Source organism: Ammospiza nelsoni, chromosome 1, assembly GCF_027579445.1.
Source record: "Ammospiza nelsoni isolate bAmmNel1 chromosome 1, bAmmNel1.pri, whole genome shotgun sequence".
Taxonomy (NCBI): domain Eukaryota; kingdom Metazoa; phylum Chordata; class Aves; order Passeriformes; family Passerellidae; genus Ammospiza; species Ammospiza nelsoni.
Genome location: NC_080633.1, coordinates 82,037,051 through 82,056,973, shown reverse-complemented (window position 1 = coordinate 82,056,973; position 19,923 = coordinate 82,037,051). Strand labels below are relative to the sequence as shown.

Sequence of the window (19,923 nt, the reverse complement as noted above, 5' to 3'; positions counted from 1 at the left end):
ACAAGATAGTTTATGCATTCTTGCAGAGAAAGGCTGCCAAACTGCTTACCAGAACACTGGTGATCTTCAGTATACACAGTCTGCATTTTCACAGGTGTGCCTTGCCACGCAAGGCTGAAATCACCCCTCCTTTGCACACCACAGACACATCTGCCCCTTTCTTCTCCTGTTCTGTATATATTTTCAGGACAAAACCATGCTCTATTTCAAATCCTCAGTGTAGGCTTGTATTTTAACTTCTTCCTGTCTCCTCACATCAAAAACAAAAAGCATGGGTACAGACATCATTGTAGACCACACATCCCAAATAGCGCCCAACTTCTCTTCAAGTCAGATTCTACAGACCAGCCAAATTGGCTATCCCAACACCTGATAAAATGTCAAACTTTGTTTTCACCTCAAATTCTGGGGTCTCAGCATTTCACTTGGACTGAGCTAATTTTAGTTGTAGTAATGACTGCCTTGAAGTCAGGTGACAATTGTCCAGCTTGTTTTAGCTTCATTCCATGGATAACATATATGCAAAGATCTGACAAATTTACAGTTACTGCTTTACAAACAGGCTGTACGCTAACTGGGGCCAGGGGAGGCAGATTGTGAGCTTTGAATAATTGCTAATGAGTGAAAACAGTAAAATTTTACCTGAGAACCAGATAAATAGCATGAGTAAGCAGACCATTATACAATATCAAGTTGTAACTATGGCAGGAAAGGAAATCACCACTGCAGTGACAGTATCCCATTGCAAACCAGTATCAGCAAAAGGACAGGGAGAACTTGCTTCACTTACAAGGAAAAGCCAAACAGTGATACTATGAGTTTCTGAGATGTCATCAGATGTATGGAAAAATAGAAGGGAAAACAAATCTGATTCCTTCTTATCTCACTAACAATTAAATGAAGTTGAATCAGATTTAACCAAACTAGCCAGAATAAATAGCCCTGGGATCAGAGACAGCCCTCAAGTATTCAAGTGAACAACTGTCATCCAAATCTTTAGATAAAGTTTGAGCAGACAGAAATGGTGGCACTTCACTGAGAAGTAAATGACTTTTGAAACCCTTCCTAAATCAGAAAGATTAGGAAAATTTATGGTCATTTTCAACAGCCTACACCAGTAGAGTTCAGTAAGAGCATCCTCCTGCAGTTTTGTGTTCCTGTAACAAGTGGTCCTGGTTGCAGAAAGGGGTCAGAGCTTAGTGCCATGACCAAGTTGTTACTCTGTACCATGCATGCCATCGGTGGAGGGCACGGTTTCCAAGGAAAACACTGGTGCTCCACTGGGAGCTGGCCATTTTGCCTGCCAAGCCCTTATGCTGCCTTTGGTCTGAGGACACAATCTACTGGAAGCATCCACCATTATTCTTGTTTCCAGTGGTGAAATAAGAATAATGGTGGATGCTTCCAGTAGATTGTGTCCTCAGTTTTTGTCACTAAAATACCTTCTTTTTGTATTCTTTTACTATTAATATTTCTGTTGGTACTGTGCCATGTCTTATTCTTGCTTTGTGCTTTCAGTAAATTGCTACCTCAACCCACAAGTTCTGCTTTTGCCACTCCCTTACTGAAGACGTACAGGAGAAGGGGAGTGGCTTACTTGGAGTTTATTTTCCAGCAAATGCTAAAAGAGAATACAAGTTACATAAAAAAACATTAATATAATCAGAGGCAGCACTTGTGTTAATGAACAACTTATGATATTTGCCCATTTTGTCATATTCAACTTTCAAAACTACACATTCAAGGCTGTGGTGTGAAACATTGGTGTCATCATCATACTCCATCTGGACCAGTTTTGTGTATGCAGCACTATGTACTTGGCATACAAAATTCAGACATTTTGGAAATACATTTTAGAAGACACTTGCACATCATTCCAACACCAATACCAAATGCTCTGTAGGGTCAAAAAGAATGTATATATAAAGTTCACAAATTTGAACATTTGAACTTATATTCTAAACCCTTTTCCATATTGAAGTTTTCCTCTTCTAAAAAACTTTTTCATAATTTTGACTAACTACATGTTCTGCTTTCAGCTGGGAGTTGATTTTCTTCCTATTAGCTGGTACAGCACTGTGGTAGAAAAGACTAATGTTGATAATACACTAATGGTTTTAGTTGATGCTGAGCAGCACTTACTCCAAGCCAAGGACTTTTTAGTTTCTCATGTTCTGCGAACAAGGACGTGCACAAGAGGCCAGGAGGAAGCATGGCCAGGACAGCTGAGCTGAACTGGCCAAAGGGATATTCCACACCACAGAACATCATGTCCAGTATATAAACTGGGGAGAGTTGGCAGTCACTGCTCTGGGATGGGGTGGGCATCCATCAGTGGGTGCTAAGCAAGAGTACTGTACTTCACTCATCTTTCTTGGGTTTTACTTGTCTCTTGTTCTTGTGGTTATTATTATTAAAAATTATTAAACTATTCCTATCTCAGTCCATGGTCATGGGTATGACCTTTTTTTCAGTTTTTTTTCCCATCCCTCTGTGGTAGTCTGTGGACCGGGGTGAGTGAACATCTGTGTGGTACTCCACTGCTAGATGGAGTTAAACCAGAACACCATATTAAGCCATTTAACTACACCTTTCAGTAACCTTTGTGTGCTTTCAGACAGCCACTGTACTTCAGTTCTTACAGTGAATTCACATCTTCATATGCCAGGGCCCTCTCCATGTTAATCTTATCTTCAACAGGTCCAGTCAAAGCTAAAAATTTCTGTGAGAAACCAAATTCAATATTTAAGATTCTGTCTTTGGTGTAATTTCCAAGCTTTTTGTTTCACATGCTCTAGAATGTTTCAAATCGTAGGCCCACACAGTGTCTATTCCCTCTCCAGTAGTATGATCTGGAATCCAGCAAGGGAAAGGAAAGCGACACGCAATGATCCTGGCATTACATTCAAGTTCTTCCTCTAGCTTCTTCTCCAGCTGTGGCATCTGTTGAGTTACAAGAAAAACCTCTCAGAAACAGTAAAAAACAAGAGCATTCTCTCCAGAATCTAATTCAGGTGTTCAAGAGAAATCCAAGACTTGAGTAACTTTTTTTTTTTTTAAATCTTAGGAAAGTATTTGTGATATGTATTTTGGCTTTGATGCCTTGACAAAGAATATCTAAAAGCAGAAAATGGTTCTTGTGGCCTCAGTTGGTGAGATCAAGGAAATCATAACTTTAAGATCTAAAAATTAAATCAAAGCCCATAAATTATCCCTTAAATTAAATTAAAAAAAAAAAAACCAAACAAACAAAAAAAACCCCACAACTGCAGGCAAAAGACTTTGCATGTTCCAATTCATAATTCTCTTCAGTGGGATTCTTCTCTGAGGGAATGAAAATTCCACCCCCTGAATTTAAGCTATTTATGAAACCCCAAGGTTCATGAGCTATTGTGTGATATTCAAAAGCTCAAAATTTACAGTCTAACTGCAAGACCAATCCTGGGACACTCAAAACATCATACAGACAACAACCCAAAGCAAAAATTCTGCTGTCAGTCTGTGGTAAAATACTGTTACATTAAATAATACTGAAATTGAGGTTAGTCGAATTCACAACCTGTTAACATAGGCATGTGAATCCCTTCTTCAGCACTTCATGAAAGAGAAGGTAGAATCATGGAATGGTTTGGATTTAAGGGACGTTTAAAGGTAGTCTAGTTGAACACCCCTGCCATGGGCTGAGACATCTTAAACTAGATCAGGGTGCTCAGAGCCCCATCCAGGCCCCATCCACTGCCTCTCTGAGCAACCTGTTCCAGTGTTCCACCATTGTATTCATAAAATTTTTCTTACTTATATCTAAAATGAATCTGCCATCTTTTAGTTTAAAACTATTACCCCTTGTCCTGTCCCTACAGCCCCTACTGAAAAGTCTGTCCCCATCTTGTTTACAAGCCCCCTTTAAGTACTAAAAGGCCATTCCCCAGAGTCAAGTCTTCTCCAGGGTGAATCACCCCAATTCTCTCAGCCTGCCTCCAGGAAAGGAGCAACTCCAACACATCCACATCCCTCTTGTGATGGGATGCCCAGAGCTGGATGCAGCACTCCAAGTGGGGTCCCACCAGAGCAGATGAGGGGGGCAGAATCCCCTCCCTCCCCTGCTGCCCACACTGCTTTGGATGCAGCTCAGGACATGTTTGGCATTCTGGGCTGTGAGTGCTCATGGCTGGGTCCTGTCCAGCCTCTCATCCACCAGCACCCCCAAGTCCTTCTGGGCAGGGCTGCCCTGCTCTGTTCATTCCCCAGCCTGTGTTGGTACTTAGAGCTACCCTGACCCAGGTGCAGCACCTGGCACTTGGTCTTGTTAAACCCTGCAATATTCCCAGGGGCTCACTGCTTGCCCAGGTCCCTCTGGATGGCATCCTGTCCTTCAGGCATGTCAACTGCACCACTCAGCTTGGTGCATCTGCAAAATCTGCAAATTTTTCTGAGAGTGCACTCAATTCCATTGTTTTATGCTATTGATGAAGACATTAAGCAGGACTGCTCCTAATACAGACCCCTGAAGGACACCAATTGTAGCTGATCTTCATCTGGACATTGAGACATTGACCACTACCCTATGAATACAGCTATCCACACAACTCCTTATCCAGTGAACAGTCCATCCACCAAATCCATCCCTCCCCAGTGTAGAGAGCAGGATGCTGAGGGGCACCGTGTCACATAGCAACTCTCCCTGGTTGAATACCTACAGTCCAGCTTTCCTCTATTCACAAAAATTGAGAGGATATGAAAGTCAGAGGAAATATCACTACTTTCCTAGAACAGAACACCCTGACCAGTCAAATGCTCTTTTTCTAAGAAGTGTTTTGCAAATTTTTTTTCCATCCCAGATAGCGATTATGTTCTAGGAAAAAAAGAGAAACCTAACAGATTTAGCCACTTCTGTCCTTTGGCAAAGTTTGATGGTATGTTTAAGCAGATCAGCAGCACACATCCATTTGGAGTTCCTTTTATTCTTACATATTGTATGTATCTGAATGAGTAATTTTAACAGGCTACTTCTGTTACATGTAAAACACTATTTACTTTGGTTATCATGATGTAATGTTTAAATATTAAAAAAATTTAAAGGGCAGGAGTCATTAACAAATTTAGCTGAATTTCAGTCACAAAGACAAAAATACATAAAACTTCATAAAAAATATGAAAGAAATAAAACCCAAAAGAACAGTATTAGAAAATAAGATTGACTAAAGAAAAGGTATTTCCTAAAGGCTGCAAAGAGCTTTCACTATCACATACATTCAGGGTGTGCCTTTGATGTAATATCCTATTATAGCTACATTTAAGCTAACAATGGAATATTTTAGGAAAATTACAGTCATAGATCTAATATACCAAAGAGTTATCTCCAAATATTTTTAAGGCTCTGATTTCATCCACACTACAAATGCTTTTTAACATTTTTGCTGCCTTAAACAACTAGAATAAGCCTACAAGCACCTTCAACAAACTAGAAAAATAAGCCCACTTAGTTACCTAAAGTAACAAAGTGGGCTTAAACTGAGTTGAGACACCAGAAAAAAAAATTTTACAGAAAATATAAATATAGACATATACTAATTTTTAGGAGCAATTACGAAAATTAGTGACACTGCATATCCATATTAGCACAAATTAGAAAACATCATTAATAATTCAGCTAAGTTCGGCCAAAAATAATTATATCCCTGAACCAGTCAAACTAGTTTTTAAGCTAAATATATCAGTTACATTAGGTGTTACAATCATACTGTATTTTATGTGAAGCCAGGGTTTGGGGGAATTTTTTGGTGTGTCAACATGGATACATAGTTTAGTAAAGCTTTTTTACAGTATGTAATCAGTTAAAATACACAGGAGCTGCAAACATGAACAACCTGGCAAGAATTCCATCATCCTACCCTGAACAAGTGTCTCTCTGCAATAACTCAGAAACACACATTCCCCCAGATGCCTGCAAGAACAAGAGAGGTCTTAATCTTCCCTGAAGATCAGTAAATTCAGGTTTTTAAAGCTAATCTCAGATCTGAAATAAAAGCACTGTGTGAAAGCATCAAATCAGGCCAGCATTATTAAAAAAGCTAAAAAGATCTATTGTTTCTCAGCAAAAAAAAAGAAATGCATTAAGGTTTCTAGAAAATTAATTTAGCCATTCAGGAGGCTGAGCATTAACATCTTCCAAAGTAAATTCAAAGGGGATAATAAGTAAACAAATGCTCAGAAAACACAGAGGTCCATATGTTTGCATCTGTTGCATTTATGACAGTTCTTTTGCTGAAAGAATTTAACTTAGTATTTACTGGATCTACAAAAGTTATTCTGAGCCCTACAGCTACCCTTTCTATCACAGCTGTTACTAATGCGTCCCACTTTATTACATTTAAAAGTTAACTCAGTATTTCTACTGGATTTACTCACATTTTCCCAGGGCATTTGTTTATTCCTACTTTACTGAGCCAGCTTTCCCCACCAGGGCTTTTCCCCTCGGTGCAACGGCAGAATTCCTGACCGCAATTCCGAACGTTTCCAGTGCCCCCTGCCGGAACTCAGCAAGGGAGCTCTTGGCAGCAAGAGGAACGCCCCGGTGCTCACTAATACCCCACCCTTACCCACTTCAGTTTCCAATACGAGTTACAATTGGAATCTGAAGTAGAGGTTTACCCCTGGTGCCTGGTGAAAAAAAAAAAACAAACAAGCAAACAAAAACACCACAGAATGGGAAGGTTTATTATGCTTCCTGTTAGTGCTGCAGAAATGTTTTCAGTGTATGCTGTATGGTATGGCATCACATAAAGCTCTTCACTCACTGCATCTGACACCTGCCTTAGCCAAGGAACAAGCAATACAGAAGCACAGGATGACACAATTGGGTTTGTTCTGCCTGGAAAAGAGACGGCTTCAGGGGAACCTAACTGCAGCCCCCAGCACGGAAGGGAGCCTACAAGATGGAGAGAGGGACCTTCCACAGGCACAGGTAGTGACAGGACAAGGGGGAAGGGCTTCAAACTGAAAGAGAGTAGGTTTTGATTGGTATTAGGAAGAAATTCTTCACATGAGGGTGGTGAGGCAATGGAATAGGTTGCCCAGAGAAGTCGTGGATGTCCCAGCCATGGAATTGTTCAAACCAGGCTGGATGGAGCTCTGAGGAATCTGGTCTAGTCAGAAGTGTCCCTGTGCTCATGGCAGGGGGTTTGGAACTAGAGAAGAGAAGGTTGTATGCAGACCTTATAGCAACCTTCCAATATCAGAAGGAAGCCTACAGGGAGGAATCTCCTGGTAAAGCTGGAGAGGGTCACTTCATCAGGAACTGCAGAGATAGGACAATAGAGAACGGAAAAAAACTGAAAGGGGAAATTTCAATTAGACATTATGAAGAAATTCTTTACTGTGAGGGTGGTGAGACACTGGAATAGGTTGCCCAGGGAGTTTCTGGAAGCCCCAACCCTGCAGTGTTCAAAGCCAGGCTGCAACCTGGTCTAATGGGAGGTATCCGATGCACAGGGGGCTTGGGACTTGATGATGTTTAAGGTCCCTTCCAACCCTTAACATTCTATGATTCTATAATTATTACTGACTGCCTTTGACCATCTGCAGGTTAATTCATTTTGCAGATTAATGTATGTGCACTACTTGTACACTATTTGTTACAATGTTTAATTAAAGTAATTAAACATTGTAACAAATAATTAAACAGTATAATAAAATAGAATAATATAATAAAAATAAAAAATAAATAGTAAGCTTACCATTTGAGGTACTCCAAAAACAACAACATTTCTATAATGGGAAAAAGAAACCTAAAATAAAATTTGAGAACAAATCTTATTGAAAATGGCATTTACAGTTACAGACATTCTCACCATTCTTTTCTCCTAATCCCTCTAGCTGCACTTCCTTCAACAGGGATTTAGACCAAAAATATGTAAGGAGATCCCTTACCAATTTTTCATCACAAAAATTTCCACATAAAGAAAATTTATACTGCTGAACAGCAAAAAACTTCTACTGTTCTTGCCAAGAACATGGAATAGCAATTCTAGAAGCACAGAAAGCATTAATTTAGAAAACACCAATAAGATTTTATTAATAACTAAAGAGTTATTTTCACAACTCCAGTATATGATAAAATCATGTATGCTTTAAGTTCACCCCTTCTTTTGTTAAATGTTAGCTAGCTATAAAAACTTCCCAGGCATTCTAATGACTGAGTTCTTCCACTCAGCACCATCAAGTCCTCCTGTGTTCCTCTCTGAACACAAACACCCCCACAGCCAAAAAAACCCTCCCACATAATTCATCAGGCCCAGGCTGGCTCAAGGAGCCCCTGCTGATAAAGGAAGCGCTTGAATAAAGCCCAAAAGCAGCAGAACAGCACACTGAGCCCAAAGAAACCAGATTCCCAGCACAAGGACTCTGCTCAAAGCCCAGTACAGCACCTTGTGGTCAGACAGCATTTCAGCTTTTTCAGGAAAGTATTTCCAAACTTATAAAATCTCTCAATCATCCCAGATCTCTTCTTACACAATTCACTACTTACCTTCCATAAGTCTGAAATATAAAATTTGGTGTTCTGATGTACTCCATCTCTCCAGGCACGATATCTGGAGTACCAGACTAGCCAGGGATTCAATTCATATCCAACAGCCTGGAATCCCTTTTTTGCAGCTGCTATCACCTACAAGAAAGAAAATAAATCTTCACTTTGAAACATAAAAGTCTATTCACCTAAAGAGAAGCACACAGTTTTATTTAAAATATAAATCAAAGGAAAGCACTTTCCTAAGTCACCCTGGGTTTAACACCCAACAGATCAGCTGTATAGTGAACAAAAAACTCAAAACTACATTTTACTACTATTGCTAGTCCTGACTGAAATATAGCCGGGCAAACAAAATGAAAACAAACATTCAAGGGCAAAGCTGTGAGCTTGCAGTACATCTATGATTCATATAAAAGTTTAAATTAACACATTCATTAGAGTGTCTTGGAATTGAATAGAACCAACATTGATCACAGAGAGAACAATGCAACTCACAAGCAAAAATGCTCAAAATTAGACCACTTATTTGAAAAGCAGCAAGGGATAGGCAAGTGAGCAGCCCTTGAATCAGAGCCAAAATGACATACCAATAGAAAGAGTGTGAAAGCTATCTTGATCTACATTGAAAAAAAAAATTAAAGTGCACTGATTTCTAGAATAAAAGGTTTAAAACAAAATTTAAAAGGCTACTGCAAACTTCTAATCAGCAATGGCCTAATCAGGATGAACTATCAATTACAAAACAACCAAGGTGAAATCAGAAAGTACACATTTCTTAACAGAACTTCTCAGCTTTACCTAGACTATATATTTCACACTGTTAAAATAATGCATCTTTCACCATGCACAGAGCACTTGCAAATTCCCCAAAAAGAACCTGACACTTTTACCACACTTGGAAATGTGGCAAACATCTTCATATTTATCCACTGATTCCACCTGAGTAAGTGCTAAATAATTAAAAGCATCAGAACAGACTTTTTTCAGGACAGATGCATCAAGGAAGCACCAAGCATTCCTTTTTAGGCACCTGGCTTTCCAAATAGTCTCCATTTAGGCACCTATACAATATATAAGAATTAATGACACAGAACCTATTGAAATTAAATACCTCTGATGAGAGTCAGCAGCCACAATGCCTCACAGAGGGCATCAGAAACTGCACTTATCTCATGCCTAAGTTTTTTGGTGTTTTTCCTACCAAGGCACAATTCACACATTCTTCACAGATTTGGAGTTCCAAATCATTTTTTTTGCATGGACAAATAGTTGACTCATTCACATAAAACATGGACAAAGATAGCGTTCAAGAACTCGTGTGTTTCCATCAAAAACCACCACCTTGTTGCTAACTCTGGCTTGAAGCAGATAGTTACAAAAAAGCACACAATACATCACAGTAAAAAAAGAAAAAACACATCACACAATTTTCTACTATATCCTCACCACATTTCACAAACTGGGGCTCAAGCAGTACCCTGGAAACACAGTATCACTTTTTCTTCCATGATTCTCTCCATTGGTGTTCTCGCTCTCTCTCTCGGTGTTTATTCTAGTTTCACCACATGGATTGGGAAGTGGGGAAGCCACCAGTGCTTCAAACGAAGGTTTGAGGACTACAGTTCTAACCACACCAGGATTTTAATTTTTATAACCCATCGCTCACTGCCCGTTTCTTTTTGCACTTCTAACACCTTTATACATTAAACATCTCACAGCCTCACTTGCTGCAGCTACACACCTTTGTGGAATCACAGCTCTTTTGCAATCAGTACCAAGACTCTGACAGCATCTTTTCAAGTGAGTGCACTGTTACTCCCTCCTCCAGTCACCACAATGACATTTTGTCCACTATCTTGGACAAGCTACAGGTAAGATTGCAGCAAAAGCTATTTATTACCCATCAAAAGGTAAGGTTTACTGAATGTAAACCTTTCTCAGCTTTTATCCTTTCCATAAGGCTCAGACACAACCACCAGATGCCTAAGACAAGACATTTTTAAGTGTGAGAAAAGGCAGCCCCAGCACTGTGGGACTTTTTTAAGAGGTGATCTAAAAAGAAGGCAACATCCTTAACTTACAATGCGGCCATCCCCACTACCAATGTCAACTAGGGAGCCGCTTCTGTTTTCCAACATTTTCAGCACATTCTGGATCTGCTCGGCGGTGGCAGGCACGAAGGGCAGGCACACCTTCCTCAGGGCCGGGCTCACGAAGGGGGTGGCCACAGCATAGAGGGCCACCAGGGTGCCCCCCAGGCCGGCCGTGACCAGCAGGCCCCAGCCGCTCCTGCGGGAGCCGCCCTCGCCCTCCTCCTGCGGGGCCGCCTTCGCCAGCGCCGGGCACATCGCGCCTGGGGACAGACGGACGGACAGACAGTGTTTTCACTCACTTCAGGCAATTCAGTATCTTGAGCTACAACGTAAGAGATGAAAAAAACCCACCCTACACTTCAGCCGATCCCAAGGAAACGCTACAGCTGCCGGAAAGCAGCGGCACGAGGGGGCAGGAATGCGGTTCCCATTTAAACTCCTGGCCCTCCACACAGGCGGGCAGCAGCGCGCCCCGAGCAGCTCAAGGGCAGCGCAGGTAGGGACCTGCCCGCCATGGGAACACGTCCCGGAGTTACTGCTCCTCCTTTGCGGAGGAACTTTTCCCTGGGACACAGCGACACCCGCCACACACACACTCTTAATCGCCAGTGACCAACCCCGCCTTATGCTCGGCCTGCAACAGTTATTGGGAAGGGCAGTACCACTTCACTAAGACGGGGTGGAGGACCGAAACCTTTCCGAAGGCGCTCCGGAGAGAAGCGCCGCGCACACTTTTCCACCGCGTGTGTGTCTGTTCCCTCCTCCGCCCTCACGTCACCCGGCGCAGCCCGCTGCTACCTCACCCGGCGCCCGCGCTCGGTACGCCCTCCTATCCTTCCTTCCCTCCCCGCCCCCGTGAGCCGGGGCGTGCGGCCGCCAGCGCCGCGCTCCTCCCCCGGGCCGGGCGGCTTCCAGAAGGCTCCTCTGGGGGCGCCACAAAGCTCCCGTCCGCGAAATAAGGCGCGGCTGTAGCGGGTGCGCAGGCGCGGGGCGGTGCGCAGTGGCGCGGTGGGCGCGGCGGCTTCCGGGCGGTGCGCGCGGGCGGCGGCGGTCGGAGCAGGCGGTGCAGCCATGTCGGCCATGGGGACTCTGGCGTTTGACGAGTATGGGCGGCCCTTCCTCATCCTCAAGGACCAGGAGCGCAAGACGCGCCTCATGGGGCTGGAGGCGCTCAAGGTGAGCGAGCGGGGCGGCCGCCGGGGCCGCCCGCGGGCCCGCGCTGGCTGGGCCGCGCCATTCCATGCTGTGCTGTGCTGTAGCGCGCCATGCTGCCGCGGGAGGATGGAGCCCCTGGGGTGAGGCGCTGCCGCGCTCAGCGCCAGCCCCGCCCGAGGCACAGGGCGGATGGAGCCTGGACTAGGCCCGTTAGCGGGGGAGAGATGGAGGAAGAGAGAAGGCATGGCCCTGGGGCTGGGAATCCGCGGCACGGCGTGGATCCGCCCCCCGGCTGCGGGGCTTTGGGGCCGTCACCCCCGTGGGCGCAGCGCGTCCCTCCCCGTGGCTCCTGCCCCACTCCCCGGTGCCCCCTCCCTCAGAACGCAGCCTAAAGCTCGCCCGCTGAAGGAAGGCCGGGGCTGAGTGCGGGTGGCACAAATCCCGACGGAATATGGGAGCGGACGCTGGAAGAGAGAGGTTGTGGATGTACCATTCCTGGCAGTGTTCAGGGAAGTGTATGGGGCACTGAGCAACCTGGTCTAGTGGAAGGTGTTCTGCCCCTGACAGACGGTGGGATCTGGATGGTCTTAAAGGCCCCTTCCAAGCCACGCCATCCTGTGATTATTCTGTGATGGGTAAAATTGCGCTGCCATTGCACTGCCTTCTCTTTTTAGCCTTGCCGGCTTCAGTTGCTCCCTTTTTTGAGCATTAGAGCCGTCATTTGCCTGCTCTGCTTTTTAATGCTTTAGCAGAGCCAGCACAAGCAATACAAGAAAAGGCATGGGAAAAGTTTCTGTCATAAGGCCAGTACACACATACCAGTTCTTTTTCATAATTGTTGTCAGTTAAATCACAACATTTGTACTACTCACTGTGTTTTCCTTAGCTTAATATTGTGATTTCGGAATGCGTGATAATGATTTAACTTCTGGCTTTGTTATCCTTTGTTTTACAGTCTCACATAATGGCAGCAAAGGCTGTAGCAAGTACTCTGAGAACATCGCTTGGGCCCAATGGTAACAATAAAAAACTTTTAGTGGTTCTCTCTTAGTACTTGTTGTGGGGGAATTTTCAAAATTTTCCTTCATCCTTTGAACATACATTTTTTAGGCTTGGACAAAATGATGGTGGACAAGGATGGTGAGGTGACTGTGACAAATGATGGTGCTACCATCCTGAATATGATGGATGTGGATCACCAGATAGCCAAACTCATGGTGGAGCTGGCTAAGTCTCAGGATGATGAAATTGGGGATGGAACTACTGGAGTCGTTGGTAAGAAAGTGTTTGAAATTTAGCTTCCTTTTTCAAGTTTAAAATCAAGCTGCTTCAGCTATTAAAAAAAATGTGAGAAATAACAGTAGTTTTTCTGTAGCACTTCTTTGGAGTATTTATTGTTGCAGTATTCCTGTCAGTTCTTGTATGAGAAGTCTTCTAATCAGGAAGAAGCCTTTTGTGTCTTTTTAAAATTTGGTTACATTTTAAGATAGTGCTGAGAGCCCCTTTGATACTTTCAAAAATTTTTGCATAATTTTCTTCTGTAGTCGCCCTGTCCTGCCATGATGCCTGTACTTCATTTTGGTCTTAACATAATGTGGTTTTCTTGCTAAGCAAAGCAAGTAGGGGTTTTCATGGTTTTTTGTTATTTAGGAGACCTTGAACTCTTTTAAGCATTGCAGAAAAATTAGAAAATGTGCTTTTTAATCTGTTGATAATATACTTAAAATTATGTTCCAATCAAGAATAAAAGTGGGGTTTTTTGTTGTTTTTTTTTAATAGTTCTGGCTGGGGCATTACTGGAGCAGGCTGAGCAGCTGCTGGACCGAGGCATCCACCCCATCAGGATAGCAGATGGTTATGAGCAGGCAGCACGCATTGCTATTGAGCATCTAGACAAAATCAGTGACAGCTTCCCAGTTGATCCACAGAACATTGAGCCTCTGATCCAGACAGCAAAGACAACTCTGGGCTCTAAAGTGTAAGTCACAAAAGTGAATATTGAATGAATATTTACCCTTCCATTGAAAACTTTCTGCATGGGAAGGAGAAATCCTGGTGTTTTATTTATGTTATTGGAGTGCTGCTGAAGGCTCTTCTGTGTTTTGTTGTGGCTAATTCCTCCATGAACTCCTGTCTCAGGGTAAGAAATTGTGAATCCTTTGTCTCCAAAGGGTCAATTCCATGAAGTTAAACAACTGCAGCATCAATTTCATTCTAACCTGTAGTTCCAGGTTCTGCATCATATCAGGTTCCAAAAGCAATGTGAATCTGTTCAAAATAGTAACGAGTCATCTTTTGGGTTTTTTGCCGCTAAAAATATTTTAACTTAGGATGGTTACAGAAGTTTCTTTTCCTGTCTGGGTTCTATGTGTAAATGTATAAATTCAGACATTGCAAGGGCTTCCCTTGCAGAGTTGTCTTACACGTGGTTTCTGTTTCTTGAATGTTCTTGAGTAGCAGGTTCTCCTGACTTGTTCTAAATCTGTGCTGAGACTCCATTGACAGAGGTCCCTCACACCAACCATGCTGTGTGTTTGGTTTTCTGCCATGGCCAGCACCTTCTGTTTGTGTGAAAAAACAAGCAGGACCCCCTCTTTTAAGACACTGTGCAAAAGCTGACTGCTGTAGTGGTACTTCTTGCTGTTTGATTGATAGAATCACCTTTTTCTCCCAAATGGTGGAAATGGAGTACAACTTGATTGTATTTTGTTCAAACCTAGAGTGAACCGCTGTCACCGGCAAATGGCAGAGATTGCTGTGAATGCTGTACTGACAGTGGCAGACATGGAACGGAAGGATGTTGATTTTGAGCTGATCAAAGTGCAAGGCAAAGTGGGTGGTAGACTGGAAGATACACAGTTGGTTAAAGGAGTGATTGTGGATAAAGATTTCAGTCATCCACAGATGCCTAAAGTAAGTCATGTTCTTGGTGTGTCTCTTGTGTGTATTGGCTTAAATAAGAGTTTCTAGCCTCCCTCAAGTGTCACTCTAGCATTTATTAAGTATTTACACAGTCTTGTGGTTTAGCTTGGCTTTTCACCAATATATCAACAGAGGAAGGGGCAAGGAGCATGCAATTTTTCATATTGGAAGACATCAAGTTAGAATTTACAACAATATTGAGAAAGTGTGGTGAAAGGGAGGAATTACTGTACTGCTGAGTGAGGATAGGTGCAGGATTCTGTTTTATGTAGAAATAATTATCCCTGGTGTGGATATGCTTAGTGCAATGCTGTGTCAAGATTCTAAACCTTTATGAATTGCCATTTTGTCCTGTTTGGAACACCCCAGAAGCTGTCCTTGTTTTATGTTTGGTGTAGGTAAGGTCTCCAAGTCTTTGAGCAGTCTACTTCAAGAAAGCTACTGCTCTAAAATATTCATCTAGCAGGTACCCATGTTTATCCTATATAAAGGAGGACTAGTAGAAAATAATGGTCATGTAATAGTTGAAAAGTTGTTACAAAGATGAGTGGTGTTCTCAGTGGTCACAGTGGATAGGGATGGTTTCATTTAATTTATCTTTTGTTTTTTAAGCATTAAACCATAAAAAGGCATAACTGGTAAAGATGGTTAAGGGCTTAAACAGTGTCTTGGAGCTATGGAATTTGTTCTAAGTGGTTTATTGAGACTATTGATAGAATTATTTAGTTATACTTAGTTAACTTTAGAGTAACTCAAATGATCTTCACATTTGTTCATGTGTTTGTGTTTATAAAGACACATCTGTATGCTTTGCAAATACAAAAAAAAATGTTAATCAGGTCATAAATCTTTTTTTTTTAATTGCCCAGGAGCTAAAAGATGCTAAAATTGCCATCCTTACTTGTCCATTTGAACCACCTAAGCCTAAAACCAAACATAAGCTTGATGTCACATCTGTGGATGATTACAAGGCACTGCAGAAATATGAAAAAGAGAAGTTTGAAGAGATGGTGAAGCAGGTAGCCTTTAGGATTATTTCTGTTTTCTTTGTCTTTCATAGCCTTTAGAAAAAAACAGCATAGTGCATTGATTTGCTCCTGTAAAGGAGCTGCTAATCCTGGTGGGAAGCAACATACAAGCAGTTGTAATGCTGTGAATCAAAGATAATATAATGTAAGAAAGAGATACCAACTTGGTTCAAAATATATTTTGATCTCTGTGTGTGCCAGGGGGTTCTTCTTGAGAATTGTCTTTTGAGAAAATTGGGAGAATTAAAACCACAAAGAATGTTTTTCATTCCTTTGTTAGTTCTGATCAGAAGGTTGATGATTTGTGTTGTTTTTAGATAAAAGACACTGGTGCAAACCTTGCCATTTGCCAATGGGGTTTTGATGATGAGGCAAATCACTTGCTGCTCCAGAATGAGCTGCCTGCTGTTCGTTGGGTTGGTGGACCTGAATTAGAAGTAAGTAAAACTGAGCTTTGCACCAGTTGTTAAAACATTTATGAAGTAATAGGCTGCACCAGCTAAAAGTTCAGGCTTTCTGGGTATCACTGCATAATTGTGTATATGGGTGGCTGTTGGAGAAAAATCATTGGGGATTTGTGAGAAAAACCTACCATGGAGGGGATTATGGTTTATAATTGGAGCATATATATAGTACTTAATAAAAGTTTTAGGTGTCTTGGAAAGTTTCTGCTTTAGTCCTGCCATTGGCAGAAACAAAACATTGGCTGAAGCACTTGGAGTAGGCATTGTGACAGATGCTTTTCCACTAGTTTTATGTTCTGAAAAACATGAAAAAATCCTGTTAAAGTAACTCATGGCTGTTTAACTTCAGTTAATCGCCATTGCAACGGGAGGGCGCATCGTGCCGCGCTTCTGCGAGCTCACGGCAGAGAAACTGGGATTTGCAGGTGTCGTCAGAGAGATCTCCTTCGGAACAACCAAGGACAGAATGCTCCTCATCGAACAGTGTCAGAACTCCAGAGCTGTGACCATTTTCATTAGGGGAGGAAATAAAATGGTGAGATGCTTGCTTTGATACATAGTTGCAGAATGTGTAGTTTCCTTGTAAAACGTATTAGTACACTCTTCTTGACTTCGTCTACATATTCCTTGCAGTGTGGGTAAGTAGGAAAGGAGTAAGGCTTGTAGGCAGTCAGGACTGTGTGTCAGAAGTAACTTGTTAGATTTGCATGCTGTGTTTTTAAACTAAAACTTTACTTTTCTCTCTGTTAGACCATATAGTTCATAAATATAGAAATGCTTTTACCTGTGGATACTCTTAATATTTTTTTCTCACTACAGGGTCACTTTTATGAGTAAAGACATATTAGCATCTTTGACAGATTTGGTTTTATTGTAGACCTAGTTGTATCGCTTCTGATTTAGTCCAGTTAAGATAATTTCAAATAAAAACACCAATTACTGCAAACTGTATATCCCCACACCCTATATACCCCACTCCCCTCGAATTGTGACCACTTGAAATGCTTATGTGCTTCAACTGGATTTTGGTTGCACTGTTAGTGTTAAATTATATTGGCTATAGGTCAAGTCCTACTTTAAATGAAAAACCTTTGGAAAAAAAGAGCATACTGTAGTCTGAAATTTTTTTGTAAGAAACAGAAATACTGCTTTAAAAGTTAGTGTTTTTGTTAAATCTCCTACATCTGTTCAAATGAGAAGTGGACAGAAACTGCAGTCTGATAATAATGTTGGCATTTCAAGCTCAGTGTTTTGTGTCTTGTAAATATGCAAAATTGAGAACCTTTTCATGTTTTTGATATTTCAAATTACAGGTTTAACAAATAACAATGTGTTTTTATGCATATGTATATTCTTTGCCTCTGGATGTCTAACATTCTCTATTTTTAAATAGTATAACATAGCAATAGTACAGCTGCATTGGAGCCATGAAAAAATCTTAAGAGTTTATTTGCAGTTTCCACATCTGTATTAGGAACTGCACCTTCACAGCCTTCAGATGTGTGTACTGTATCAAACACACGCTGTTGTGTAATTGCAGATCATTGAAGAAGCGAAGCGCTCCCTTCACGATGCCTTGTGTGTAATCCGGAATCTCGTTCGTGACAATCGGATTGTGTACGGTGGTGGTGCAGCTGAAATATCTTGTGCCTTGGCAGTCAGTGAGGCAGCAGATAAGGTAAGAAAGGAACAGTTAACATTTTCTTTAGTGTATGAACTATTGAGCCTGGTTTAAGAAATTCCAAAAGAACTCCAAAGATTTTTCAGAAAGTTCCGTAACATGTGCTTTTCTGACATTCTATCATAACCAGTGTTAGAAGTTACCCTTCCTGTCTCTGTAAAAAGTCATTACCACTGCTTTTTATCCTTCTGTGCTCGGAGCAGTTTAATTTTTTTTTTAATTTTCGAGTAGTTATCATTCAGAGGTATTTGTTTACTTACTATATTCCAAATAAAATCTGCTTATTGTGTGTATGTATTTTATATCTATTGTGAAAATATGCTTTTACTAACATTGGAGTTTAATAGCATATGAATTTGAATTTCTTTTCCTCTAGTGCCCATCTTTGGAACAGTATGCTGTGAGAGCTTTTGCAGATGCCCTGGAGGTAATTCCCATGGCCCTCTCCGAGAACAGTGGTATGAATCCAATACAGACAATGACCGAAGTGCGGGCGAGGCAGGTGAAAGAAAATAATCCTGCCCTGGGCATTGACTGTTTGCAGAAAGGAACAAATGGTAAGAACTGCAGCATGGAGAAGGGGGAGCATAAAAGCTTTTATTTCTCAAAAGCTCAAAATGCTCACTGTGGTTTTTTTTAAACCTGTGCATCACTTGGTTTATTCTAACTCTTGTGCCTTGCCATAATCTAACTCTTGTGCCTTGCCATAATAAATGGGAATGTGCTTGGAGAGCACATTTATGTCTGCCAGGAGGAAAATGTATAATTGTCTTAAAACCTCTTCTTTGTGGCAAGATTAATTGAAGATGTTGACTGATCTTGTAGTACAGGAAGGAAGGCTGTTCTTAGGATGAGGTAAGCAGGCTGTGCTTTAAATACTGCAGTTTTAGCGATCCAGGTTACACTGCAGTCCTAAAATGGTTGTTTTGAGAAACAGCTTGTGAAGAAGTAAACAAAAGGCAGGAAATATTTGTAGACAATGATGTTCTCACCAATACGTCTGCATATATAAACCTGAAGACTAAGAAGCCAGTGTATAAAACCTTATTTTCAACTGAATCTATACTTTTCACCTTCTTATTTATTATGTTGGTTTTTTTGAGAAAAGAATGTGGTAAACTGAAATTTGTGCATTCATAATCCTTCTTTGATGGGGTGTTCCTGTTTGGTGGCATTTGACCTTTCACTTCTTTAGCATTTGCTCAGCTTTTAGGGTGCTTTTAACATATGTGTATGGAAATCTAGCTTTTCACCATTCTGCATTACCTCTGGAAAAGCACAACCTAGTTGGGCTAAGAGGTCTCTCTTAATGTCCGAGGATCTTTGGTAGGAACCTAGATGTAAAACTCTAGTTTGTACAAATTATGTTTGTAAACCACAGTGGCCAAGAGTAGTAATTTCAGAATGTTCTTTGAAATTATGTGGAATTTATTGTTACTAATTACTAACACTTACAGTTGAAGTGTTATGTCTAGATTTCATGAGGGTGTCTAATTCTTCTGCTTCCTTTTGGCAGATATGAAGCAGCAGCATGTTATAGAAACCTTGATTGGCAAGAAGCAGCAGATTTCTCTGGCGACTCAGGTTGTTAGAATGATCCTGAAGATTGATGATATCCGTAGGCCTGGAGAATCCGAAGAGTGAAGGTTGAAAAGCAGGAAACATTAAGGGGCCACAGCAGTAGCAAAGATGGTAGTATTCTGATGCTTCATCTTCAGCTATTTATTCTGGACACTTTTTGTTTCACATACTGTAATGGCTAGTTGTTGGAAATAAAACAATTTAGCACTGGTGATTTCAAGACTTGTTTCATAAGTACTGTTGCATCTTTTCTTAGACAGATGTAAATATTCATAGAAAATACTTCCTGAATGTATAGGGAAAACAAAAATTATACAGCATTAAATTTAATGGGTAGTTTTCCATTGTTCCTTAAACTAATTAATTAAATATTAACCAATTATTTTAGCCTCCAATAATTCTCATATGTTAAATATATTAAGTATGAGGTTTCAGTTGGAGCATTTAAAGGAGCCGTCTTCCATGCTTC

General features: G+C 41.3%; 2 protein-coding genes across 4 annotated transcripts; one reads left to right on the top strand and one right to left on the bottom strand.

Annotated features, from left to right (window-relative positions):
• Positions 1–1,589: 1,589 nt before the first annotated feature.
• Positions 1,590–11,415, bottom strand: ATPSCKMT (ATP synthase c subunit lysine N-methyltransferase). Of its 3 annotated transcripts, none has more exons than XM_059476652.1 (5): positions 11,286–11,415; positions 10,612–10,883; positions 8,528–8,665; positions 7,737–7,787; positions 1,590–2,943 (listed from the first exon to the last, which is right to left on the bottom strand). In XM_059476652.1, exons 2-5 carry the CDS (start codon positions 10,876–10,878, stop codon positions 2,746–2,748), a joined length of 654 nt encoding a protein of 217 aa, XP_059332635.1. In that variant the 5' UTR covers positions 10,879–10,883; positions 11,286–11,415; the 3' UTR covers positions 1,590–2,745. The 3 variants fall into 3 exon arrangements, with proteins under 3 accessions (XP_059332635.1, XP_059332643.1, XP_059332652.1); XM_059476660.1 differs by having other exon boundaries at positions 11,318–11,395; XM_059476669.1 differs by lacking the exon at positions 11,286–11,415 and adding an exon at positions 10,975–11,190.
• Positions 11,416–11,637: 222 nt separating this feature from the next.
• Positions 11,638–19,674, top strand: CCT5 (chaperonin containing TCP1 subunit 5). The gene is made up of 11 exons (XM_059472930.1): positions 11,638–11,799; positions 12,734–12,794; positions 12,889–13,053; positions 13,558–13,756; positions 14,499–14,691; positions 15,570–15,719; positions 16,046–16,165; positions 16,542–16,727; positions 17,733–17,870; positions 18,250–18,430; positions 19,390–19,674. Exons 1-11 carry the CDS (start codon positions 11,695–11,697, stop codon positions 19,515–19,517), a joined length of 1,626 nt encoding a protein of 541 aa, XP_059328913.1. The 5' UTR covers positions 11,638–11,694; the 3' UTR covers positions 19,518–19,674.
• Positions 19,675–19,923: the final 249 nt, after the last annotated feature.